At 39.3% G+C, this 18,051-nt stretch overlaps 2 protein-coding genes across 4 annotated transcripts; both read right to left on the bottom strand.

Moving 5' to 3' along the window:
- Window positions 1-241: 241 nt before the first annotated feature.
- On the bottom strand, window positions 242-12,418 carry LOC113165631 (tyrosine-protein kinase CSK-like). Of its 3 annotated transcripts, XM_026365303.1 has the most exons (14): window positions 12,198-12,418; window positions 11,952-12,091; window positions 6,804-6,901; window positions 6,591-6,704; window positions 6,323-6,435; window positions 4,242-4,461; window positions 3,304-3,397; window positions 3,129-3,194; window positions 2,591-2,690; window positions 2,387-2,477; window positions 2,215-2,288; window positions 1,727-1,922; window positions 1,543-1,629; window positions 242-1,297 (listed from the first exon to the last, which is right to left on the bottom strand). In XM_026365303.1, exons 3-14 carry the CDS (start codon window positions 6,816-6,818, stop codon window positions 1,109-1,111), a joined length of 1,359 nt encoding a protein of 452 aa, XP_026221088.1. In that variant the 5' UTR covers window positions 6,819-6,901; window positions 11,952-12,091; window positions 12,198-12,418; the 3' UTR covers window positions 242-1,108. The 3 variants fall into 3 exon arrangements, with proteins under 3 accessions (XP_026221088.1, XP_026221087.1, XP_026221090.1); XM_026365302.1 differs by having other exon boundaries at window positions 11,952-12,418; XM_026365305.1 differs by having other exon boundaries at window positions 6,804-6,873; window positions 11,952-12,418.
- A 115-nt stretch (window positions 12,419-12,533) lies between these two features.
- edc3 (enhancer of mRNA decapping 3 homolog (S. cerevisiae)) lies at window positions 12,534-17,747 on the bottom strand. The gene is made up of 7 exons (XM_026366554.1): window positions 17,613-17,747; window positions 17,216-17,388; window positions 16,894-17,120; window positions 16,466-16,804; window positions 15,958-16,111; window positions 15,404-15,621; window positions 12,534-15,259 (listed from the first exon to the last, which is right to left on the bottom strand). Exons 2-7 carry the CDS (start codon window positions 17,377-17,379, stop codon window positions 14,925-14,927), a joined length of 1,437 nt encoding a protein of 478 aa, XP_026222339.1. The 5' UTR covers window positions 17,380-17,388; window positions 17,613-17,747; the 3' UTR covers window positions 12,534-14,924.
- Between the last annotated feature and the right edge of the window lie 304 nt (window positions 17,748-18,051).

Below are 18,051 nucleotides of genomic sequence, written 5' to 3'. Positions count from 1 at the left end.
CTATTACTACGACGTATAGGTGACCAACTTGAAATGAGAAACTTATTAACAGCTTACTAGATTTATAATTGCATACAAGATACAAGTGAAGCATAGTATTAGTATTCAGTAGCTGCAGTTTTTATGGTTAGCAATTGTCTCCTCAGTCCATTTGAAGGGTAAAGTGGGATTTTCGATCCAAGATATATTATTGGTATAGTTTATAGTTCATAACTAATTTATTACCCAGTAAGAAATTCAGTAATATTTTCCTGATTTTTTATTGTAGACAAATGCAGCACAGAAAATTTTGAACATTCTCTTTTTGTCATTACGCACAAAGTCCAGATAGTCCTTTTGCAAAATAAAATATTTTATATTGGAAAATGAATGAATGGAATGGAAAATGCTGTACATGGGAATGTTGACTACAAGACTGCGCCGAATGTTGTTATATCAGTAGTAAAGATGATATTTGACTTACAGAGGGATCCAAAAGTTGACATATTTAAAATTATTTAACCACAAAGTTGCATAATTATAGTTATTTAACTTAATCCTTTAACAAAATAATTCAACATTCAATAGTTCATGCAGAATATTTCTGACTGGAAATTATTTAAAAAAAAAATAGAAAAGAATACAGAAACTAACTGTGCACCACAGCTGCATTCTTACTCTTGAAGCATGTTTACCCTAAAAAACTGATACTATGGATTCAAACTCAGCCAAATTATGTTACTGTCTGCAAGTTCGTAAAATTTAGATGATGCCACCAATATGAACAAGGATATCAACGTGAAGCACATAAAAGACATTAAAAAAACAAGGCACTTTGTGCTCTCAGAGAAGACTTATCGATATGACAGTTAATCATTCGCTCTTGATAACAGAGCACAGGAAGATTTACTAGAGCGACTGAGCCAGTAATTAAGAGTCACTGCCATTTGAACAGCCAGACACCTTATAACCACACATTTTGACAGTTGTAATTAACTAGTAATGAAAAAACTATTTCTTGCAAACTTTGCCAAATAATAAAGTCCATGAGTTCAGTTTTTTCTTCCCAGGTTGAGGTGAAAATGGTCAAAATGAAGGAAGACAAAAGTCACTTTTCACGTCTGTCAGGTCACTCGTTTTTTCTCCCCATCCCTTGGGTGATATGTTGTAACCACTCCTTCAACATTTGAAAACTTGGTCGTGCAGCAGGATCCAGGTTCCAGCACTGTTTCATGATGTTATAAACCACTTCAGGGCAGCCATCAGGACAGTCCATTTTGTACCCCTTCTCCACTCGAGGCACTACTTCTTTTAATGGCTACCGAACAGAATAAAGTTGTTGGTACAAATGTTTCACAGTGACAGCAGAAAATTTATTGTAAGTAATTTCAGTTCAGTTGTGTAAAACCTATTCACTGCAATTATATTTATAATAATTAAATATTTATTGCAGTATTCACTGCTACAAGAAACAATCTGGAGTATAAACACATTTCTAATGACTGAAATTCCTTCTATGTACTTTATGTGTGCCACCACTTGAAGACAGACATTGATACTTACAATTCTTGGATAAGGCACTCGGCCAAAAGAGTAAATCTCCCATAGCAAAATACCGTAGCTCCAAACATCTGATTTGGTGGAAAATTTCTATATATTCAGAGAAAAACATATTTTAGTGTTTTTATTCACTGTGTGATGGGTACACGTGGCAAATGGGTCACAGTATTTGTAAACAGCACTGTACCTTTTCTCTTAGAGCCTCTGGTGATGTCCACTTCACAGGCAGCTTAGCAGTATCCTGAGTGGAAGAGGCCTCCTTGGTTAGACCGAAATCACTGACTTTGGCAATGTTGTCTTCTGACACGAGAACGTTTCGGGCTGCTAAGTCTCGGTGGACAAAGTTATTGGCCTCTAGGTACGCCATGGCTTCGCAGACGTCCCTGTACAGGCGCAAAAAGACGAAGTTCAAAATGTGAAGGATGTTTCTGTTTAAGCTCTCAATCCTTGACTTAAGTGTGTGCTGAACAAGTTCTCTGATAATACAACAAAATATGGACGAGCTTAAAGATAAACTATGACATTTTCTTTCAGTTAGTTATCATTCAGTGATTCCCTCCTGTTTAACCTTTAAGATATGATAAAGACCAAAGGCCAAATGCACTTCCATAAGACACATTTTCACATCAGAATGTGTAGTACTCATTTATCTTCATATTCAGTTGTAATACACACAGGGCAAAATTAAGAAGAGCGTCGCCACCAAGTACTGTCCGGCCTCTGGAGCGTAAGTAATCAACCAAACAGCCCTGGAAAAAACAAACAAACAAAAAAACAAACAAATATATTATATGTTCTTTGCTATATGCTGGATTTTAAATCATTAGACAGACAGTTATTCACGTACCTTTGCCATGTACTCAGTAACTATAAACAAACTCCCATTCTCCTCCACTATCACCCCAAGCAGCTGCACTAGGTTATCGTGTCGTAGTTGCCTGTAGGAGAAGAACATACAGTTATTGTCACTCTGAGTTGCCTGCGTTTCTTAAAATAAATACAATTAAAAATAAAAATGATTAGGTATAGATAAATAGATCGTGTTCCTTACGTCATCACAGAAGCCTCTGCAATAAAGGCCTGTGCCGTAGCATCATTCTTGATGCACTTCACAGCAACTTTAGTCCCTCTGTAGTCTCCTACCATGACATCTGAAATGAAACAAGGTCATTGTACTGTTAATGAACCATTATAGAAACTGCTCTTACATGTCCCTGAGCTGATAAGATATAGACCAGAAAAACATATAACAAACACATCAAATGCACTTAAATCTCATAAAACATTCGCAAAACTATTAAGGATAAAATGAAACTTTGCATTGTTAAGCTTAAACAACAGTCAAGATAAAAGACATACACACTGCTGACTCTGCTGCGCAGACTTTATTCTAAAAGCTACATATTAATGTTAGCATTAATGTGTCTTTAGAAGCTCAGGCTACTTTTAGAATATGTGTCAGAACTCTTTACATAAAGTAATTCTTAAAGTGGAAGTGACTTTTTCTCTTTACACTCATTTCTGCTATGTGTAAGCAATATAACTAATTTGGATCACATGCAATATTCAGGGTTAAAAGGTGAACTTGCCTCCAAACTCTCCTTTCCCAATAACCTGCTGCAGCTTGAGGTCCTTTCTGTTCAATGACCAGCCACCTGTTGCACATTGAGGGAGGAAACAACATGCAGCTGAAACATAAAACAGGCCCATACATACTTCTCAACTGTTACATGAAATGCAAAGGACTGAAAAACTGAGCCTTACTCCTGGAAAATTCATCCTGAGCGGCCACCGTGCCTTCCTCCAACTTTGGCTTGATTAGTTTGGTGCACAGGCCATCTGCATCTTTGGTGTAGTGCTAGATACAGAGAAAGAAAGAAACCAGAAGAGGAACCAGAAGTGAATGAACAGTGGAATTAACTGAGTTACACCACAAAGTTTAATGTCTATAGCCTTATATGCATTTTACTACAGAAGAGGAAAACAGCATTTGCTGACTGCTTTACACCTGGAAAGACTTGGATAGAGACAAAGTTAATTAAAAACTACACTTGTTATCAGATGGCTCCTGGGGGTTCAGACTATAACGGCTTCTGGTAAGGCTGCGGGTTTAGCTTTATTCCTCTTCTCTTTTTTGGTCTTTTGATGTGTCAGCCTTTTTGACGGCGATTTCTCAACGAAAAGTAGTTCAAGTTATATACATATGACAAAGCGTGCCACCATTCCAGTGTAGACACAATAAAACACAGCGAGCAGTGCATTACAGTGGCCAATAGAGGGCTGTCTGGTCCAATGAGACAAGACAGAAAGGCCCAGCTCACAAGATTTTACCTTAACTAAGGCAAACTGAAGTTACTCAAAGACTTGAGTTTTATTCTGAAGTGTGTTTGTTGTGTTCTGCTCTTTATAAAAAAGGTGTTTTAAGGAGAAGAAGTAGTCATGTTGGGAGAAAAAGACCTGGTGTCTTTTTGAAGTTATAACTCTGAACCTCAGCATACTGTTCACTCTTCCTCTTTGACACTTCCTGTTCATCACTTGTTCCAGGAACTGTATGTGGTCTATGAGGTAGCACAGACACATAGGGTCTATACTACAGGATTACACACCAAACATATAGCAGACCAACATTAAAAATAGTACCGCAGCAAACATACAAAACAACTTGTGTTATTTATAAAATGAAACCCAATTTTATGTCTCACCTCAACCAGTTGCATGAGGTTTTCAAAAAATACTTCCTCATCAATTGTGAGCTTGCCGTTGTGGTAGATGATGCGGTAGTGCTCCACCTTCCCATCACAGCCCACACACAGAGTGTAGTCACCGGGGTAGTTGGTGCTCTCTCGTACTAAAAACATGCCTGTTTCAGGTGGGTTAAGCAACCTTTCTGCTTGATCTCGCGTTATTTTACCATGGAACCATCTGGGAAGGAAAAGACCAGGACATGGCAGTGCAACCAAAAAAACAGACCATGACAACTTGGGAATGGATAATATTAACAAAAACTAAACAAAACGTTCATTCGTTCATACCCAACGTTTTAGGAATGTAGAAAAGCAAAGCTTAAATTACAATGATCATAATGAATAGACTATAGACAAAGCATGTTAAACATATATTATTATTTTATTAATGGACTATAAACTTCCTCCCGTTTTGCATAGTTCTATCAAGGCATTTTTCTCTTTTGTTGGTTTTATATTGCATTTATTTTACTCTGTTTTTCTCTTTCCTGTTGTAAACTTTGTTTTAAAAGTGTAGTATATGTATCTAGAATTAGAGCTACCACCAAGCTGTCCTGACTCATATTCTCATGACTTCATCCATGACTTAATAAAATTCTCTTGAGGTGTTCTTAAGCTATTGCCAGTGCAGAGACGTAAAAAGTGCTATTATTACAGACATATTTAACCTTTCCATGACATTTGAATTGTGCCCCACATTTACAAACAGACTGATGTGGTTCTTCCTGAGATAGTTGGAGAAGTTGGTGCACAATTTTTCTCCTTGCAAATATTTTTGTTAGTTGCTAGTTATTCCCAGAATACCTGTGTGCTGAATTTCAGTCCCATTCATTACTTGTCATTCTGAAAATGTCTTATTCATTCATTGTGAGTACAGTGTAATATTTGAAATATTTGTACTTCTGATGCAATTTATGATAATATTATAATTTTTCTAGAGTTACATGTAATCAATGCCACCCCCTTTATGTGAACAAACTTTAGCTTATAGCTTTCAGCTGTCTTTTTTATTTTACGTCGTAGGTTGAAGGGAAGTCACCACTGCACGAAATTACATTGAAAAATAATTTAAGAGGGTGATTTTCCTTTCTCCAGCCTTCAGCCTGGTTAAATATCTATTATTAAACCATCTCAGCTCTTAGTATTATAGAGGTTGTTCACGGTCAGTTTCAGATATCTGCAACAGTCTTAAGAGCTATTCATCGAACTGGCATGTTAGTATCTAAAGGCTCATTTAAAATTCAGCCAATATTGCCAGATGTATTCTGAACCTGCTAACCTGCTTTGATGATCATTTTCCATTAGCCTTTGAGGCATTTTTATCTTTCCTTGTGTGATGCGCTTCATGATGCAAATAAAACAAATACTGTTCTCGATTAGAGATATAGATTAGGACTGGTTTGCATACCCACTGGGACCTGTTTTATTATTAAAAAAAGGTCAGTGTCTGCAGCTAGTTTCATTTGCATTTGGAACTAGCTTTAAATATCACATGCGTTATTTTTTTCACCAAAATAGAAGCTGCTTCCCACCAAGTTGTACAGTAGGAAGTGCATTGTTGAAGCGGTTATGTATTACAAGATGGATAAGTGCACTAAAATGATTAATGCCATTCAGACACAGATACGAATGCTTATGCGTGTAAAATCATATTGGCAACAAGATGATTTTTTTTAGATTACTTCAGTTTGACATAAAAAAGAACAGGAAACTGTGCAGAGTTCAAGCAAAGCTGAGCTGTGCTGAAAACAGACACAAGTGCACTGCAATTACAACAAAGAGCGTCCCAACTGTGGTCTCCATTCACATAACTATAGTGTCAGTGCCATGACAAATAGACTATCTGCATTGAGCAACCACACAGCCATAGGAAGAGGGCAAAATTAAGCTATTTTTACCGTCAGTGCAGACACCACACAAAGCTGGTGTGGTGGGCCTTTCAGATATAGACAACATATGTGTGAACCTAATTCTGTTTGCATTGAAAGTGACTACAATGAGCATCAGACCTAATATGCCATGAAAATGTGTGTACTCACGGCATTAGGCTCAGTTTGCCTCCAGATTTCACTCCTTCTCTTTTCTGAACATAGTTAGCTGGAATGGTCCCCTCACGACCTGCAGTGTTCTTAGCTTTGTACCAGTTTGGATCCTGAAAACACAAAACATCAGAAACATCTGATAAATAATGTTTTTATTCATCAGTAATGTTTAGAGACATTAGGTACCAAATGCACACATTACATGGGAACTCAAAAGCAAAAGTCTGTGTGGATTAGCTCAGAGATGAAGCATATGAAACATTACCTTTGTGACGACAATGATAGTCAACACGTCGCCTTTGTTAAAAGGCAGGTCCTGTTCTGATGTGCCTTTGAAGTTATACCTGGCCACACACTCAGTGCCCTGTGGCCACGGCGTCTACAGGAACACATGCAGATCCCTAATTAGTAAACGCACAAAACTTATATCTCTTCATCTAAGTGTTGACCCTGTTTTCAGTGTAGGGGCCTTTCTTACCTGGATCTCTGTCATGGTGAGGTGGTTCGATCCTCTCACAGGTGAGGTTTTCGAGCTCCTATCATTAGAGCTAGTAAACACACACACATATGTAGTACCTGTGAAGAAGAATTAGTGCACCTGTTTCAGACATATTCATGTTACCACAAACAAATTGTCAGGAAGACATTGAATTTGTGGTTTTGCTGTGCTGGGGTGCACGTTGAGCTATAGCCAGTAAGTCAGCTATTATCAGAATACAGTGGAGTAGTCAGATAAGGCAGTGTCAGTAAAAATAAGTCACTCACAGAGAAAGCAGAACTAACAAGTTTTCTTTTTTTAAATCACACTTTCACAACTGAGCCACATTGTTTCCATGACGCAGGGCAACAGCGTGTTCATAAAGATCAGCCTTTTTTAACCAGCTTGTAGGATGATGGACCAATAACACGACAGTCAAAAATAAAATATACGACGACACATATTGTCATTGGTGAACGCAGGGAATTAAAATACTTTGTTTTCCATCTTACAGCTAGACACACCTAGTTGTCCAGCTACTGTAAGTGCCAATAGTTGGGCATTGCCAGAATCAAAATAGCTGTCTTTAATGCTGGAATGTAGACTGGTGGGGAGATCTCACCAGGCCCGAGGGACTCATCCAGTCCAGAGGTTCTTGATGAATACAGCAGCTACTGAAACAATAACCTTAAGCCTGAGTCACTGGAGTGACGTGTTTCTATAATACATACACAACATATCAGAACAGAGATGTTATAGTAAAATGATGACCTGTGGATAAAGAAATGCTCAACATCCCCCTCCCTCTCTTCCCTCTGACCCAACTTCCCCTCTTTCTGTATCAGTCTTCAGGGAGAGGCAGCAGGGCTCAATGGTCAGGGAAAATCCTGGCTCAGATAGATCTGTCACTTTACATGAGGCCACATCCTCCGTCATGTCCATTACGATGCAGTCAGCTTCCTGTATACCAGTCCAAAATTAAAATACCCCAATAATAGGGTAGAGTTAAGAACCTCAAGCAGCATCGCTATCGGAAAACTTCCTTTTAAAAATATACTGCATTCATTCCATTTAAAAATATGACACGGCATCTTCTATGTCACACATTTGAATAAATAACCAGACAGACACCAAATGTGAGACTAAAAACTCCCATGTGTCCCAGAGAGGACTGTCATTACTCAGTAGGATGGGGATGTGGCGGATGTCGTCCCCAACGGAGTTCTGCAGCTGTCTTTTTGAATCGAGGGACTAAACTATCTAGACACATTTCCCACGGCCCACAAGTCATCGAGCACTCCCGCACTTAGCCGCTGCTCCTGGCAGTCCATCTTTTCTACGTTGCACTAACATTTCACACTGTGCAAAAAGGTCATATTAAGAAACACAAGAAGAATCCACAGATGCCCTGGCAGCTTTGTAAGGATGTAGAGAAAACCAAACTGGTAAATGGATGTACTAAAATATTATCTGGCATTCATCACTTAAAAGAAAACAACCACTCTGAAAATAACTGGATTAAAATGAGTATGAAACTATAGTATGTAACAATCAGATTTTCTTTCAAATTGTTTAATTGAATTGCTTTTTAGAGATCTAGAAGGCCAAAGTAGTGCAGCCAAAAAGGAAAGTCAGTGAAAAGAGTAAATCTAGAAGGATTTCTAAAGCCATGCTAATGCGGTGTGTCTAGGGATCTGTTGGCTGGTCCAGTCCATGCAACTGTTGAATGGATGCTATCAGTGTTAGCATGCTAACAGTGATATAAATATAAAACATCTTTAACAACAGCATCTTACTATTGTCACTGCAAGCACGTCAAAATGAGAATGGCATAATTAGACTCCCACAAAGGCAGAGGGTTTGTTTGCTTCTCTCCTGTCTCTCTTATTATTTCTTCACAGCTTATGGGGGTGAAGTGAAAATTAAGGTGCTCACCACAGTTCACAGAGAATGAATGACTCCACCAAATTGCAGGTTAATTCATCCAAATGTCAAAACATTTGACTCTAAACCGCGAAAGTCAGCCTACAGTTTCTACGAAACTTTCTTTCTTGAATCATGACTTTAAAAAGGTAATCGTAATCAATAGTTGTTGGGCTGCTTTAGTCTGTTCCAAGGTGGTGTACCAAGTGATCAACCAATGCCTTCTCAAAAGTCTGGTTAGCTGAAAGCAGATCTTATGCAATTTAATCCAAGTACAATTTGATCCATATACATGTGTTTGCAGCAGGAAATCTTACAGACGATGCTCTGAAAATAGCAAACCAATGAGAATTTGTTGATCGCAACAGAATGGGTCTGGGCAAAGTCCTTGGTGAAGGAGCAGAGTGATCTCACCCAGTGAGGAATGGATCAACAGGGCCAAGGCTGACACACAACAGCAGTTTTTAATTCATCTCTTTTGGGACACTGAATGCAGCTCAGCAGAGAGCCACCAGCAGCTGAGTGAACAGGACAAAACTCAGCCTGTCATCGAGTCACATTGCCATTTTCAGAAAGCTACATGGAAGCACAGATTGCTCATTTCAGGAAGCACACAAGGCTTTTATTGTGAGTTGGACGAGTTGCCACTGACCCCTGAGTTTCCAATGACCCCTGTCTCATTGAGACGTCCATCGCTGTCAGTCTGTCCAGTGAGTAACTGTCAACTGAGCAATGAATCGATTCTGCAGGTCTGGAAATACTGTACAAACTGTTCTCCGCATTTTATTCTGCACGCACCATCAACCTATGTTTACCATCACCTACAGCAGCAAAGGCACAATGATTGCAAGCGAGACATCTGATAGAAGGACGCTGTCTGCTACAGGAGAAGTGATGCATGACAGTATTTACTGAAAGCAAAAGGAAACCAGTAATCCCTAACAAACTGAACAGGAACAGAGTTAAATAAAAACATAAGCTCATGTAACAAGTAACTGATAAATAAAAGGTGTCACCTCACTTCAAGCCAAGCTAATGTCGCTGTTTCAGTAAATATTTTGCATAATCTTGGAAACCAACATTCCTATTATTCAAACTCGTTGATCAACATTCAACTCCTGTGTTGTGCAAGCTGCAGTACATGTAGTGTGCAAATGAGTGGAAGGCTGAATCTACAAAGCAAGACAGGACAGGAATGTAGCAATGTCTTTGTTGGCCTTGTTTAATTTGACAGTCACTTGTAGACAAAACTGACGGAGGGGAAACACTGATCGTGCTGTGATGTAGAGAAGTAAAACGGGGAGGAAGTGCTGTTGACAGATTTGCAAATTTGTCACTAAAACACCACAATGAACTAGTTCAGTGAACACTGTACACTAACTTCAGTACCGTTAGTACTACAGTTCAGTGTAAATTTATTCTAATACCAAAACTGAAAAACTGCCATTCCGATCGATATAAAAAAGATCTAGATGTTAAATATGACTGTAATACGTCTACCACCACTTGTAATCCTGCAATAAGAACATCACAATGAGCATCGTCTCTGTGTCATTAGAGCTCTGTGCTCCTACTTGTACAGCAGGGGGTGATCCAGCACACCCCCTGACCCTCCAGCCTCAGGATGCTCTACGGCTACTTTAAAGCTGCTGCCCTTTTATCATCACAATGACTTCTGTCCATATCCACTGAGCTGTCCCCCAGCAGATACATAAACAAAAACACCGGGTGGTGGAAAAGGAGAAATGTACAGAGAGGGAAAGAGAACATGCCAACAGTTCAACCAGCTGAGCCGGCAGATGTTCTCAGAGAAGAAGGGTGGAAGGAGGGAAGCAGCTCTTCCTCTGGGACAACAGCTGGACCCTGGTGCAGCAGCACAGCTCGGTGAAACAACTGTCTGTTCAATCGAAGAGAGGAAGTACGATTCCAGCGGCAGGCCCTGCAGTAAAAGCTATCATTGTATCATTTTAATGACTGACAGTTTGCCTGTGAGGCTCTGTAATACTGGCATGCAGGAAAATGACAGGGTATACGCCTAAAATAGGACCATGTTTATCATAAATAAACACAAAACTTTGAAACAAGGTCGTTTTCAGAGCAACAGGCAGGCAAAAAAAAATCAATGATTGTTAGATAGGGAAAACCCTGTTTCGTTTGCTATCCTGATCTTACAGTAAATTTTGCATTTTATTGCTATTCAAAGTTCAAAGGACACAATGCAGGTCTTGAAACGTATGACGCTTTAGGTAATTGATGATTTTACCAAGTTATCTGATCAAACAAACACCATACAAGGTAAAGCCGCCATGCCTGAGCAGTGGACAGACACTTCCTTGCTGCTGTGCGGTGCACACCATGCAGTGCAATGCTGCTCTGCTGTTGCAGCCATGCATAGCACATTACAGGGTAGCAGCTACGCTTTAGTGTGGTTTCATGAGCTCTCTTCAGCTCGTTTCACAGTCACACTCTAGAAGAGAAAACCCTCAGTTGGAAATCTATGTGCCAGTACTACAGTGGCATGAGCCTTTTTTTATTTTTTACAAAGTGGATGACCCCTTGAGGGAACCCCTGTCTCAGATGGAGGGCTCTCACCCTAAAAACAGATCAAAATAGTCCTCTGTTCCTCTCACTAACAAATATTGCTTTCACAAGTTTTCTTTTCTGTTTGGTTTCTTTTTTTGCTACTTTGCAAATTTGTGATTAAATCTCTCCTGACAATGACAGACTAAGAAATATCAAACTGGGAGGCATGGCCATTTAATAATTATCCCCCTCAAGTGACCGATTTCTGCAAACAGCTTGTAACAGCTTCAGAGACCAGAGAGCCTGTGGCAGCTCTCCTGCTGCACTTTAACAAACCCAACGTGAACATTTGCAATGAGAAAACCATTACATGCCGTTGTCTGAGAAGCCAACGTGGAGAGGTGCAGATACAGCTGCTGCACCCCTGCAAACCAGAGGAAGTGGTATGAAGTTTGAAGGAGGAGGATGTTAATAAGGCCACGTCTATCCTCAAGTCACATATTAAACTTATTTTTGTTGTAAACTTTCATTGCATTACCTTGACTGCTATTTAATCACTGTGCAGCCTCCAAACTCCAATGTCTGCTGACAAACTGAACCTGATCAGAGCTGTCAGCCGCCTCCTGTTTAACTTTATCTTACAACCACCAGCGCGACACAATAGACATTTGGCATGGTTTGATGTCAAAATAAAAGTCCTACCTGCTTGCAGGCCAAATGGAGATACTCAATGTGATTCAGCTACTGCCCGACGTCCGTGTTCATCTGAGCGACAGCAGGCAAATTGTCATTCATGACATAAAAACCCGGCAGCTGAAGTCGAAGTCAAAACACATCAAATCCTGACGAGGAAGTGAAACCAGTCTCAGGTGACGAGAAACTTCAGCAGCTCGAAAGCTCCTCAATAAAAGCAGCAAACAGTGTTTGTGCGTCTGTGCGTCCTCTCACCATCCTGTAGAAACGCAGCTTTATGTCATTGAAACTTCACTTTTCCACGGATCACTGTTGTCTCTGCCGTCCTCCTGTGGGGAACCAAAGTTGAGTAGCTCGGAAAAAAACGTGATAACTCAGCGAGTTGAAAACTGCATCGATGATTTAGAGCCGATTCAAACTCCTAAAGTCCGCCTCGGGCGGTCCCACTCCTTTTCCCCGTCAGAAACATTCAAGTGTTTTTGCCCCACCTTGATTCCGCAGCGCACATGCGCGCTGATGATACACTAGTGTGGCTAAAATTGGCTGTTAGAGGCTGCAGCTCAGTCAGGTTAGTGAATTAATGAGGCAGTGTTTACAAAAAAAGACTTTGTTTTATTGTTTCAATTTGCACATGACACAATGGGACTGCACAGTATCTTTGCACAAGAACCTCGACAGTGAACTTCGATCCCAAAAGGACATTGTTAAACTGTCTAGACAAAACCTCCCACTGGCTATTTAATGCGGTTTTGCTGCACTTGCATGGACTAAACACCCACTGCAAACAAGAGAATTTGAAAAATGTAAACCAATTTGAAGGATCTCAAGAAGCAGCACTCGCTTTCAGACGGGTGGTTTTCTGTCAAAGGCAGATAACGACACAGTTACCGGCTGTTCACATTTCACAGAGAAATAACACTTTTCTTTGACAAAAAAAAAAAAAAAAATAGCTGCCATTACAGCAGAATAACTATGTGGTTTCATGGCCCCCTGGCGGCCAAACACAAACAAAACTAATCATCTTCACACATTCAGTAACGTGTCTCAACAGATGTTCCACAACACATCAGGTCCAAGAATCTTGGAAAAATTGACAAAACGTTTGTGCATTAAAGTAATTTTCACTGAATCATCGAATGAGCCATGTGCAGACTAGTGTGCACAGAGAAAGCACAACAAACACAGAACAAGATTGTGTGCAGACATGGTGTCAAACCAAACGGTTTGTAACCAAGTGTCAAAAAACACTGAGTTGAATACAGGATCCAACTGTTAAGCAAATCCTGATGCGTGCCCGGAGACATAAACTTTCAAATTAAGGTGGTATTGAACGAGTTAAGGGTGTGATTTTCATATTCAAAGAGATGTGGCAGTAGAGATGCCTTCAGCTGCTCTTTCAAGGCCTCAAAGAGCAAAACAAAACAAGCAACTCATGGCTGAACATTAATCTGTCAACAGGCATACTTCAGGTCAACAACAATCTTTTATCATTAAGAACTAGTCTAATGTGTTCATAGAGAACAGGGTTGTAAATCTTCAACATTTCTTGTAAATGCAGATGAAAACAATGCAGCAATTTAACCAGTGCATTTTAATCCCTCTCATATAGAAAATTTTCTACTATAGAAAATGCTACTCAGAGTTGACCAACACAACTTTGACCAAAATTAAATTAAAATTCACATAGTTTGAAACTTAAAGGATTATACCAATGGTATTCAGCCCAAGTTAACATTTTTCTCAAATGTATACATACTTTGTACACAGTTCAGGTCATCTATTGGCTTCTCTTTGTCATTTAACATCCTGAAACATGTTCAAATTATGCAATCAATCCAACATCAAGTCTTGTTAGTATAACAGAGTCTTGGTTGAAATCAATATTTGCTTCAGCTGTGTTACTACTAAACCAGTCATGCAACACAACACACACTATCAGAGACCTGATGTTGGTTGTGCAGGATTACACGTAACTGTGCTTTATAGTTTGTTAACATATTTTAATATGGTACAGTTGTAAAGGGAAACCAATAACTCACAAGAACTGTGTTAACAGAGACAGCAATATAAAATCATCAGCTAAATGTTTAATATGCATAATTTGGAATTTTAAACACACTGGTTATGTCTGTCAACTGATACAACTGTAGTAAAAACATTTGCCTCCTACCTCATCACTACAGGCAGATTTAGTAAAAACAAACTGTGTCATTTTATCAACCAACCTAATATAACACTGACACAAAAAAAAAACTGCTGATTTCTGGATTCTCTCCAGTAGGCGCCTGATTCAACAATGGCCTAAATACACAGCACTATTCATATAAATGACTAATTTTACACATTTTAATCAACTTTCTGATTCAGATGGAATTTCTACACTAATAAAACATCTAACATTAAGTTAGTGCTGTATGTATGGCAGTTTATATGCAAAGCCATAATGTAATGTAATGTAATGGTAATACCACTGCAAGATGGATTTTTGCTGTGGCATCTAAATTAAAGTATTATACTGTATAGTCTCTGTTTATTCACCACATGGCTTTGGAATGTGATCAGACTGCAGCAACATTCATAAGTTTCCCATTTCAAGTTAAGTCAAGTCTTAGATTGTCATATTCAGTTTAAAACAGAAGGTTGTGCGATATATTTTTTGACTTTAGCTGTTTTTTTTAAATGTGATGTCTTCCAAATATCTTGTCATGTCATGTAAATACAATGTATTTACATAGCCATCTATTTTGTTAAACATAATTTTGTCAAGCTCTTTACTCGTCCATCTATACCCACTTAGACTTTGCAGAATTGACGTACCAAACACTGGTCCCACAGTGTGAGAGAAAAGTCCCATACACACAATGATGAGTTAGAAAATTAATGGATAAACTGAAAAACAACTGAAGCTCTGGAAAAAAAAGGCGCCCAAACGTAAATGGTCAGGGATGGTCAAAGATTCTGTTATGTTGGCCATTAATCCAATTATGCTGAGTGCAAGGGAATGACAAATTTGCAACCAAAAGGAGAATGGTACTTCATTCCCACTTCCTGGAACACCTGGAGAGGGATACCTATGTCACACAGGTAAACCCTGCCAGCCCCCTCACCCAGAGCAAGTGGAAGACAGAGAGAGAGGGACCACTTGGCTTCGACTGCCTGACCCTGTCCGCTGGCAGGAGGGTCTAAGCTGAGCACTGGAGCTCTATTCTGGTTAGCCCAGTCTGCAGCTGCTCGGTACCAAGGCTGATCCATCAGGAATGTGTTCTCGTGGCAGTCCAGACAGTTAATGATTAGATCTACTGGGGTGTCTGGGAGGTCTGTGGAATCAAGAGAGAAAAGACAGACAAACATGACATTGCTTGACTTTACTCAAATACAGTTTTAATAAATGTACAATTGAAATATAATTGCTGCAAAAACAAAAAGTCAAACTAAATAAAAGGTAGAAAAAAAAATAGTACCTTTGATACTCGACACCTGTTTGCCCCCAGTTTTGTTAAACAGTGTGAGCTCACTGGTGACAGAGTCAAGCATCTTGACAAAATTTGGCAGAAACAGGATGACCTCCACTTCATGATTGGCCAGGTGACGACCACAGCTGATCCCCTGCGCCCCCTGAACATGAGGGCCACACAACAGAGCCACAGTGGGACGCTGGTGTAAATTCTTTGGAGTGAATCTGAAAGAAATGTTGAAAAAAGAAACAGTTAAGTTGATAAATGCTATGTTCTCCAATTACAAAAGTTATTTCTTTATGTAGTAATGATACTCTTTGACTTTCTATATAATGTGGTAACATAATTTAAACACTAAACAATTTTGATTTGTCTGCAGTTGATGATAGATCCATCATTGATATTTAGTTAATATAAATGGCTCATGGCCAACAAAGGCTGTTCTTGACTGAGCCATCAGGCTAAAAATGTAAGACATAAGACACTTGTCATATCTTTTGCTTTTGCTGAAGTTGTTTGGATATTTGAATTATGTGGCAATCCTAACATGACATGCTTACCTGTTGGGCCCCCCGAGCAATGTAAGTGCCATCTGACTGGCACATACTCCAGTCATTTCAAGTCTTCGCTCCAGTGAGAGACCATGGCGCTCAGCGACTGACAGCAGGCGCTTGTGTAATTCATAGGATATACTGGGTACAACAAGGCCAGAGTCTGTATGGAAAAAAGAAAAGTATTTAACAGACACATGAACTTAAAGAGCTGAAACTATTAGTCAATTAGTAGATTGTTAAGTTGAAAGAAATTCAATTTTGATAATCAATTCTATATAACACAACATGTAAAAATCTTAAAACTCCAACTTTTGAACTTTTTGATTCTTGATTAAACAAGACAGCTGAAGACATTGCCTTTATCTGCAGGAAATCTGGATGCACATTTTCACTATTGTCTAACCAAGTGATCAAATAAGAAAATAATACATACAATAGAAAATAAGAACAAAGTCAAAGGTCTACATAACCTGCCTTTGATGCTATTACTTTCTTTACAATGTAAATCACCTACCAGTGCAGTATTCTTTAGCTCCAGGCTGTGGTACAGTAATTTGTCTGTACACAACAGGTTTGGCCTCCAGGATGTTTTCATCATGCCGGTACCGTGAGGGAGTCTGCTCTTGTGGTGTCCCGCGTGACCTCGCACCATTACGCCTCTCTGATATGTCAATCTCTGAGAAAACTGCTGCTTTGTCAAAAAGAGCCAGGTTTCCTTCAAAATCAAAGTCTGTGTCAAGGCCATCATCTACACCATCCCCAAAGCACTCATCATCTCTGTGCTTCATCTGACCATTCTTTACTCCATTCTTTTTCGGTGTCGCTTGGTTTGCCCCTCGACTACTAGACGACCCTGATGAGATAGTAAATACATATTTATTCATTATTCTACAGCAATTAGCGGTATTTGTTTCACTCCAAGTTGTACTACACTACACTTACAAGAGTTATGTCTTCGTCGAAATCCTTTAGGCTGCCCAGGTATATCCAGATGACGTTCTCCATAACTTTTAGAGCAGTGCAGAGGAGAGTTTAGTTTCTCCACTGATCTTGGATCACCTTTTGGGACTGCAACTGGAGCACTGCTGACCTTTGTAGTACCAGAAGAGCTGGTCCTAGTGTTGCCATTTCTTATATCTAAAATCTTTAGTTCCTTTATGTCAATGGCACTGCAGAAAAAGATTTAGAACATTTTTAGAAACATAAACAAACAAATGCAGTCTGTCAGTCTAATCTGTAAATGAAATATGGTACCGAGTTTTACCTGAATGTGACTTCGGGAACAGGGCACTTGACTCCGTTATGGAAAGGCTGTCTTAAAGAGATGGTTTGGCTGGATTGGTCCACAGATGATACCTCTCCCTGATAGACTCCCAGTGTTGGCCCACAGTTAATTGACACCAAACTACCCAACCAATCCGCAGCCATGTCTCCACACTGTATAAAAAACAGTTTTAATATTAATTGCCACAGATAAGATGTATATAAAATTATAAGACTAATTTTCTGACAAGAAAACTAATTGATAGATGTTAGCAAACACTTATGCTAACTGACTAGCTTTAGGGCCTGTTATCTAGCTAGCTCTTGCTAACCGTTAGCGTTATTTTAAAAACACAAATGCCGTACTTGATTAAAGACTTGATATTAAAGCGATGTACCTTTCGGAAGTAATGCAAGCCCACCCTTTTAAAGAACACGTATGAATGTATTGTATTGTAACGTGCTGAAAGGGACAAAGTTGCTCCTTCAGACTGTACGCTTTTTAGCTTTCTTAGCTTCTTGAATGGCCAAAAACCTGCTGCTAACTTCCGTAGGTTCACTTCCTGTTTCCGCTAGGCAACATCTTTCAAAATAAGAGCTTAGACTTGTGAAGGCTGAAAAACATCAATTCAGCTTTATCAGTCAAACTGTGATTGGTAGTAGATCATTTCATCTTGTCTTTCTTAAACAATGTGCATCAGCCAGACACCTGTCTTGTCCAGGTGGGAGTATTGCACAAAGCAGGATCATTTAGTTAGCCAATTAGCAACTATGTTAACAACTTCTCTGAACATTTGTTGATAAACAGCAATAATTAGTATTTAACTAATTACAACT

The sequence above is a fragment of the Anabas testudineus genome, chromosome 6 (genome assembly GCF_900324465.2).
Source record: "Anabas testudineus chromosome 6, fAnaTes1.2, whole genome shotgun sequence".
Taxonomy (NCBI): domain Eukaryota; kingdom Metazoa; phylum Chordata; class Actinopteri; order Anabantiformes; family Anabantidae; genus Anabas; species Anabas testudineus.
Note: the sequence above shows the minus strand (reverse complement) of the source record. Positions and strands in the feature narration are given on the sequence as shown.

What these genes read in the sequence shown, in the direction of transcription:
- LOC113165631 (XM_026365302.1), bottom strand. An exon ending in ACCTCATGCAACTGGTTGAG is followed by an intron (nt 3,398 to 4,241) that starts GTGAGACATAAA and finishes CTCTGTATCTAG; the next exon opens with CACTACACCAAAGATGCAGA. An exon ending in GCTCTTCTTAATTTTGCCCT is followed by an intron (nt 1,923 to 2,214) that starts GTGTGTATTACA and finishes GCGCCTGTACAG; the next exon opens with GGACGTCTGCGAAGCCATGG.
- edc3 (XM_026366554.1), bottom strand. Translation starts at nt 17,379, where the DNA reads ATGGCTGCGGATTGGTTGGGTAGTTTGGTGTCAATTAACTGTGGGCCA. An exon ending in GTTCCCGAAGTCACATTCAG is followed by an intron (nt 17,121 to 17,215) that starts GTAAAACTCGGT and finishes CTTTTTCTGCAG; the next exon opens with TGCCATTGACATAAAGGAAC. An exon ending in AGCTAAAGAATACTGCACTG is followed by an intron (nt 16,112 to 16,465) that starts GTAGGTGATTTA and finishes TTTTCCATACAG; the next exon opens with ACTCTGGCCTTGTTGTACCC.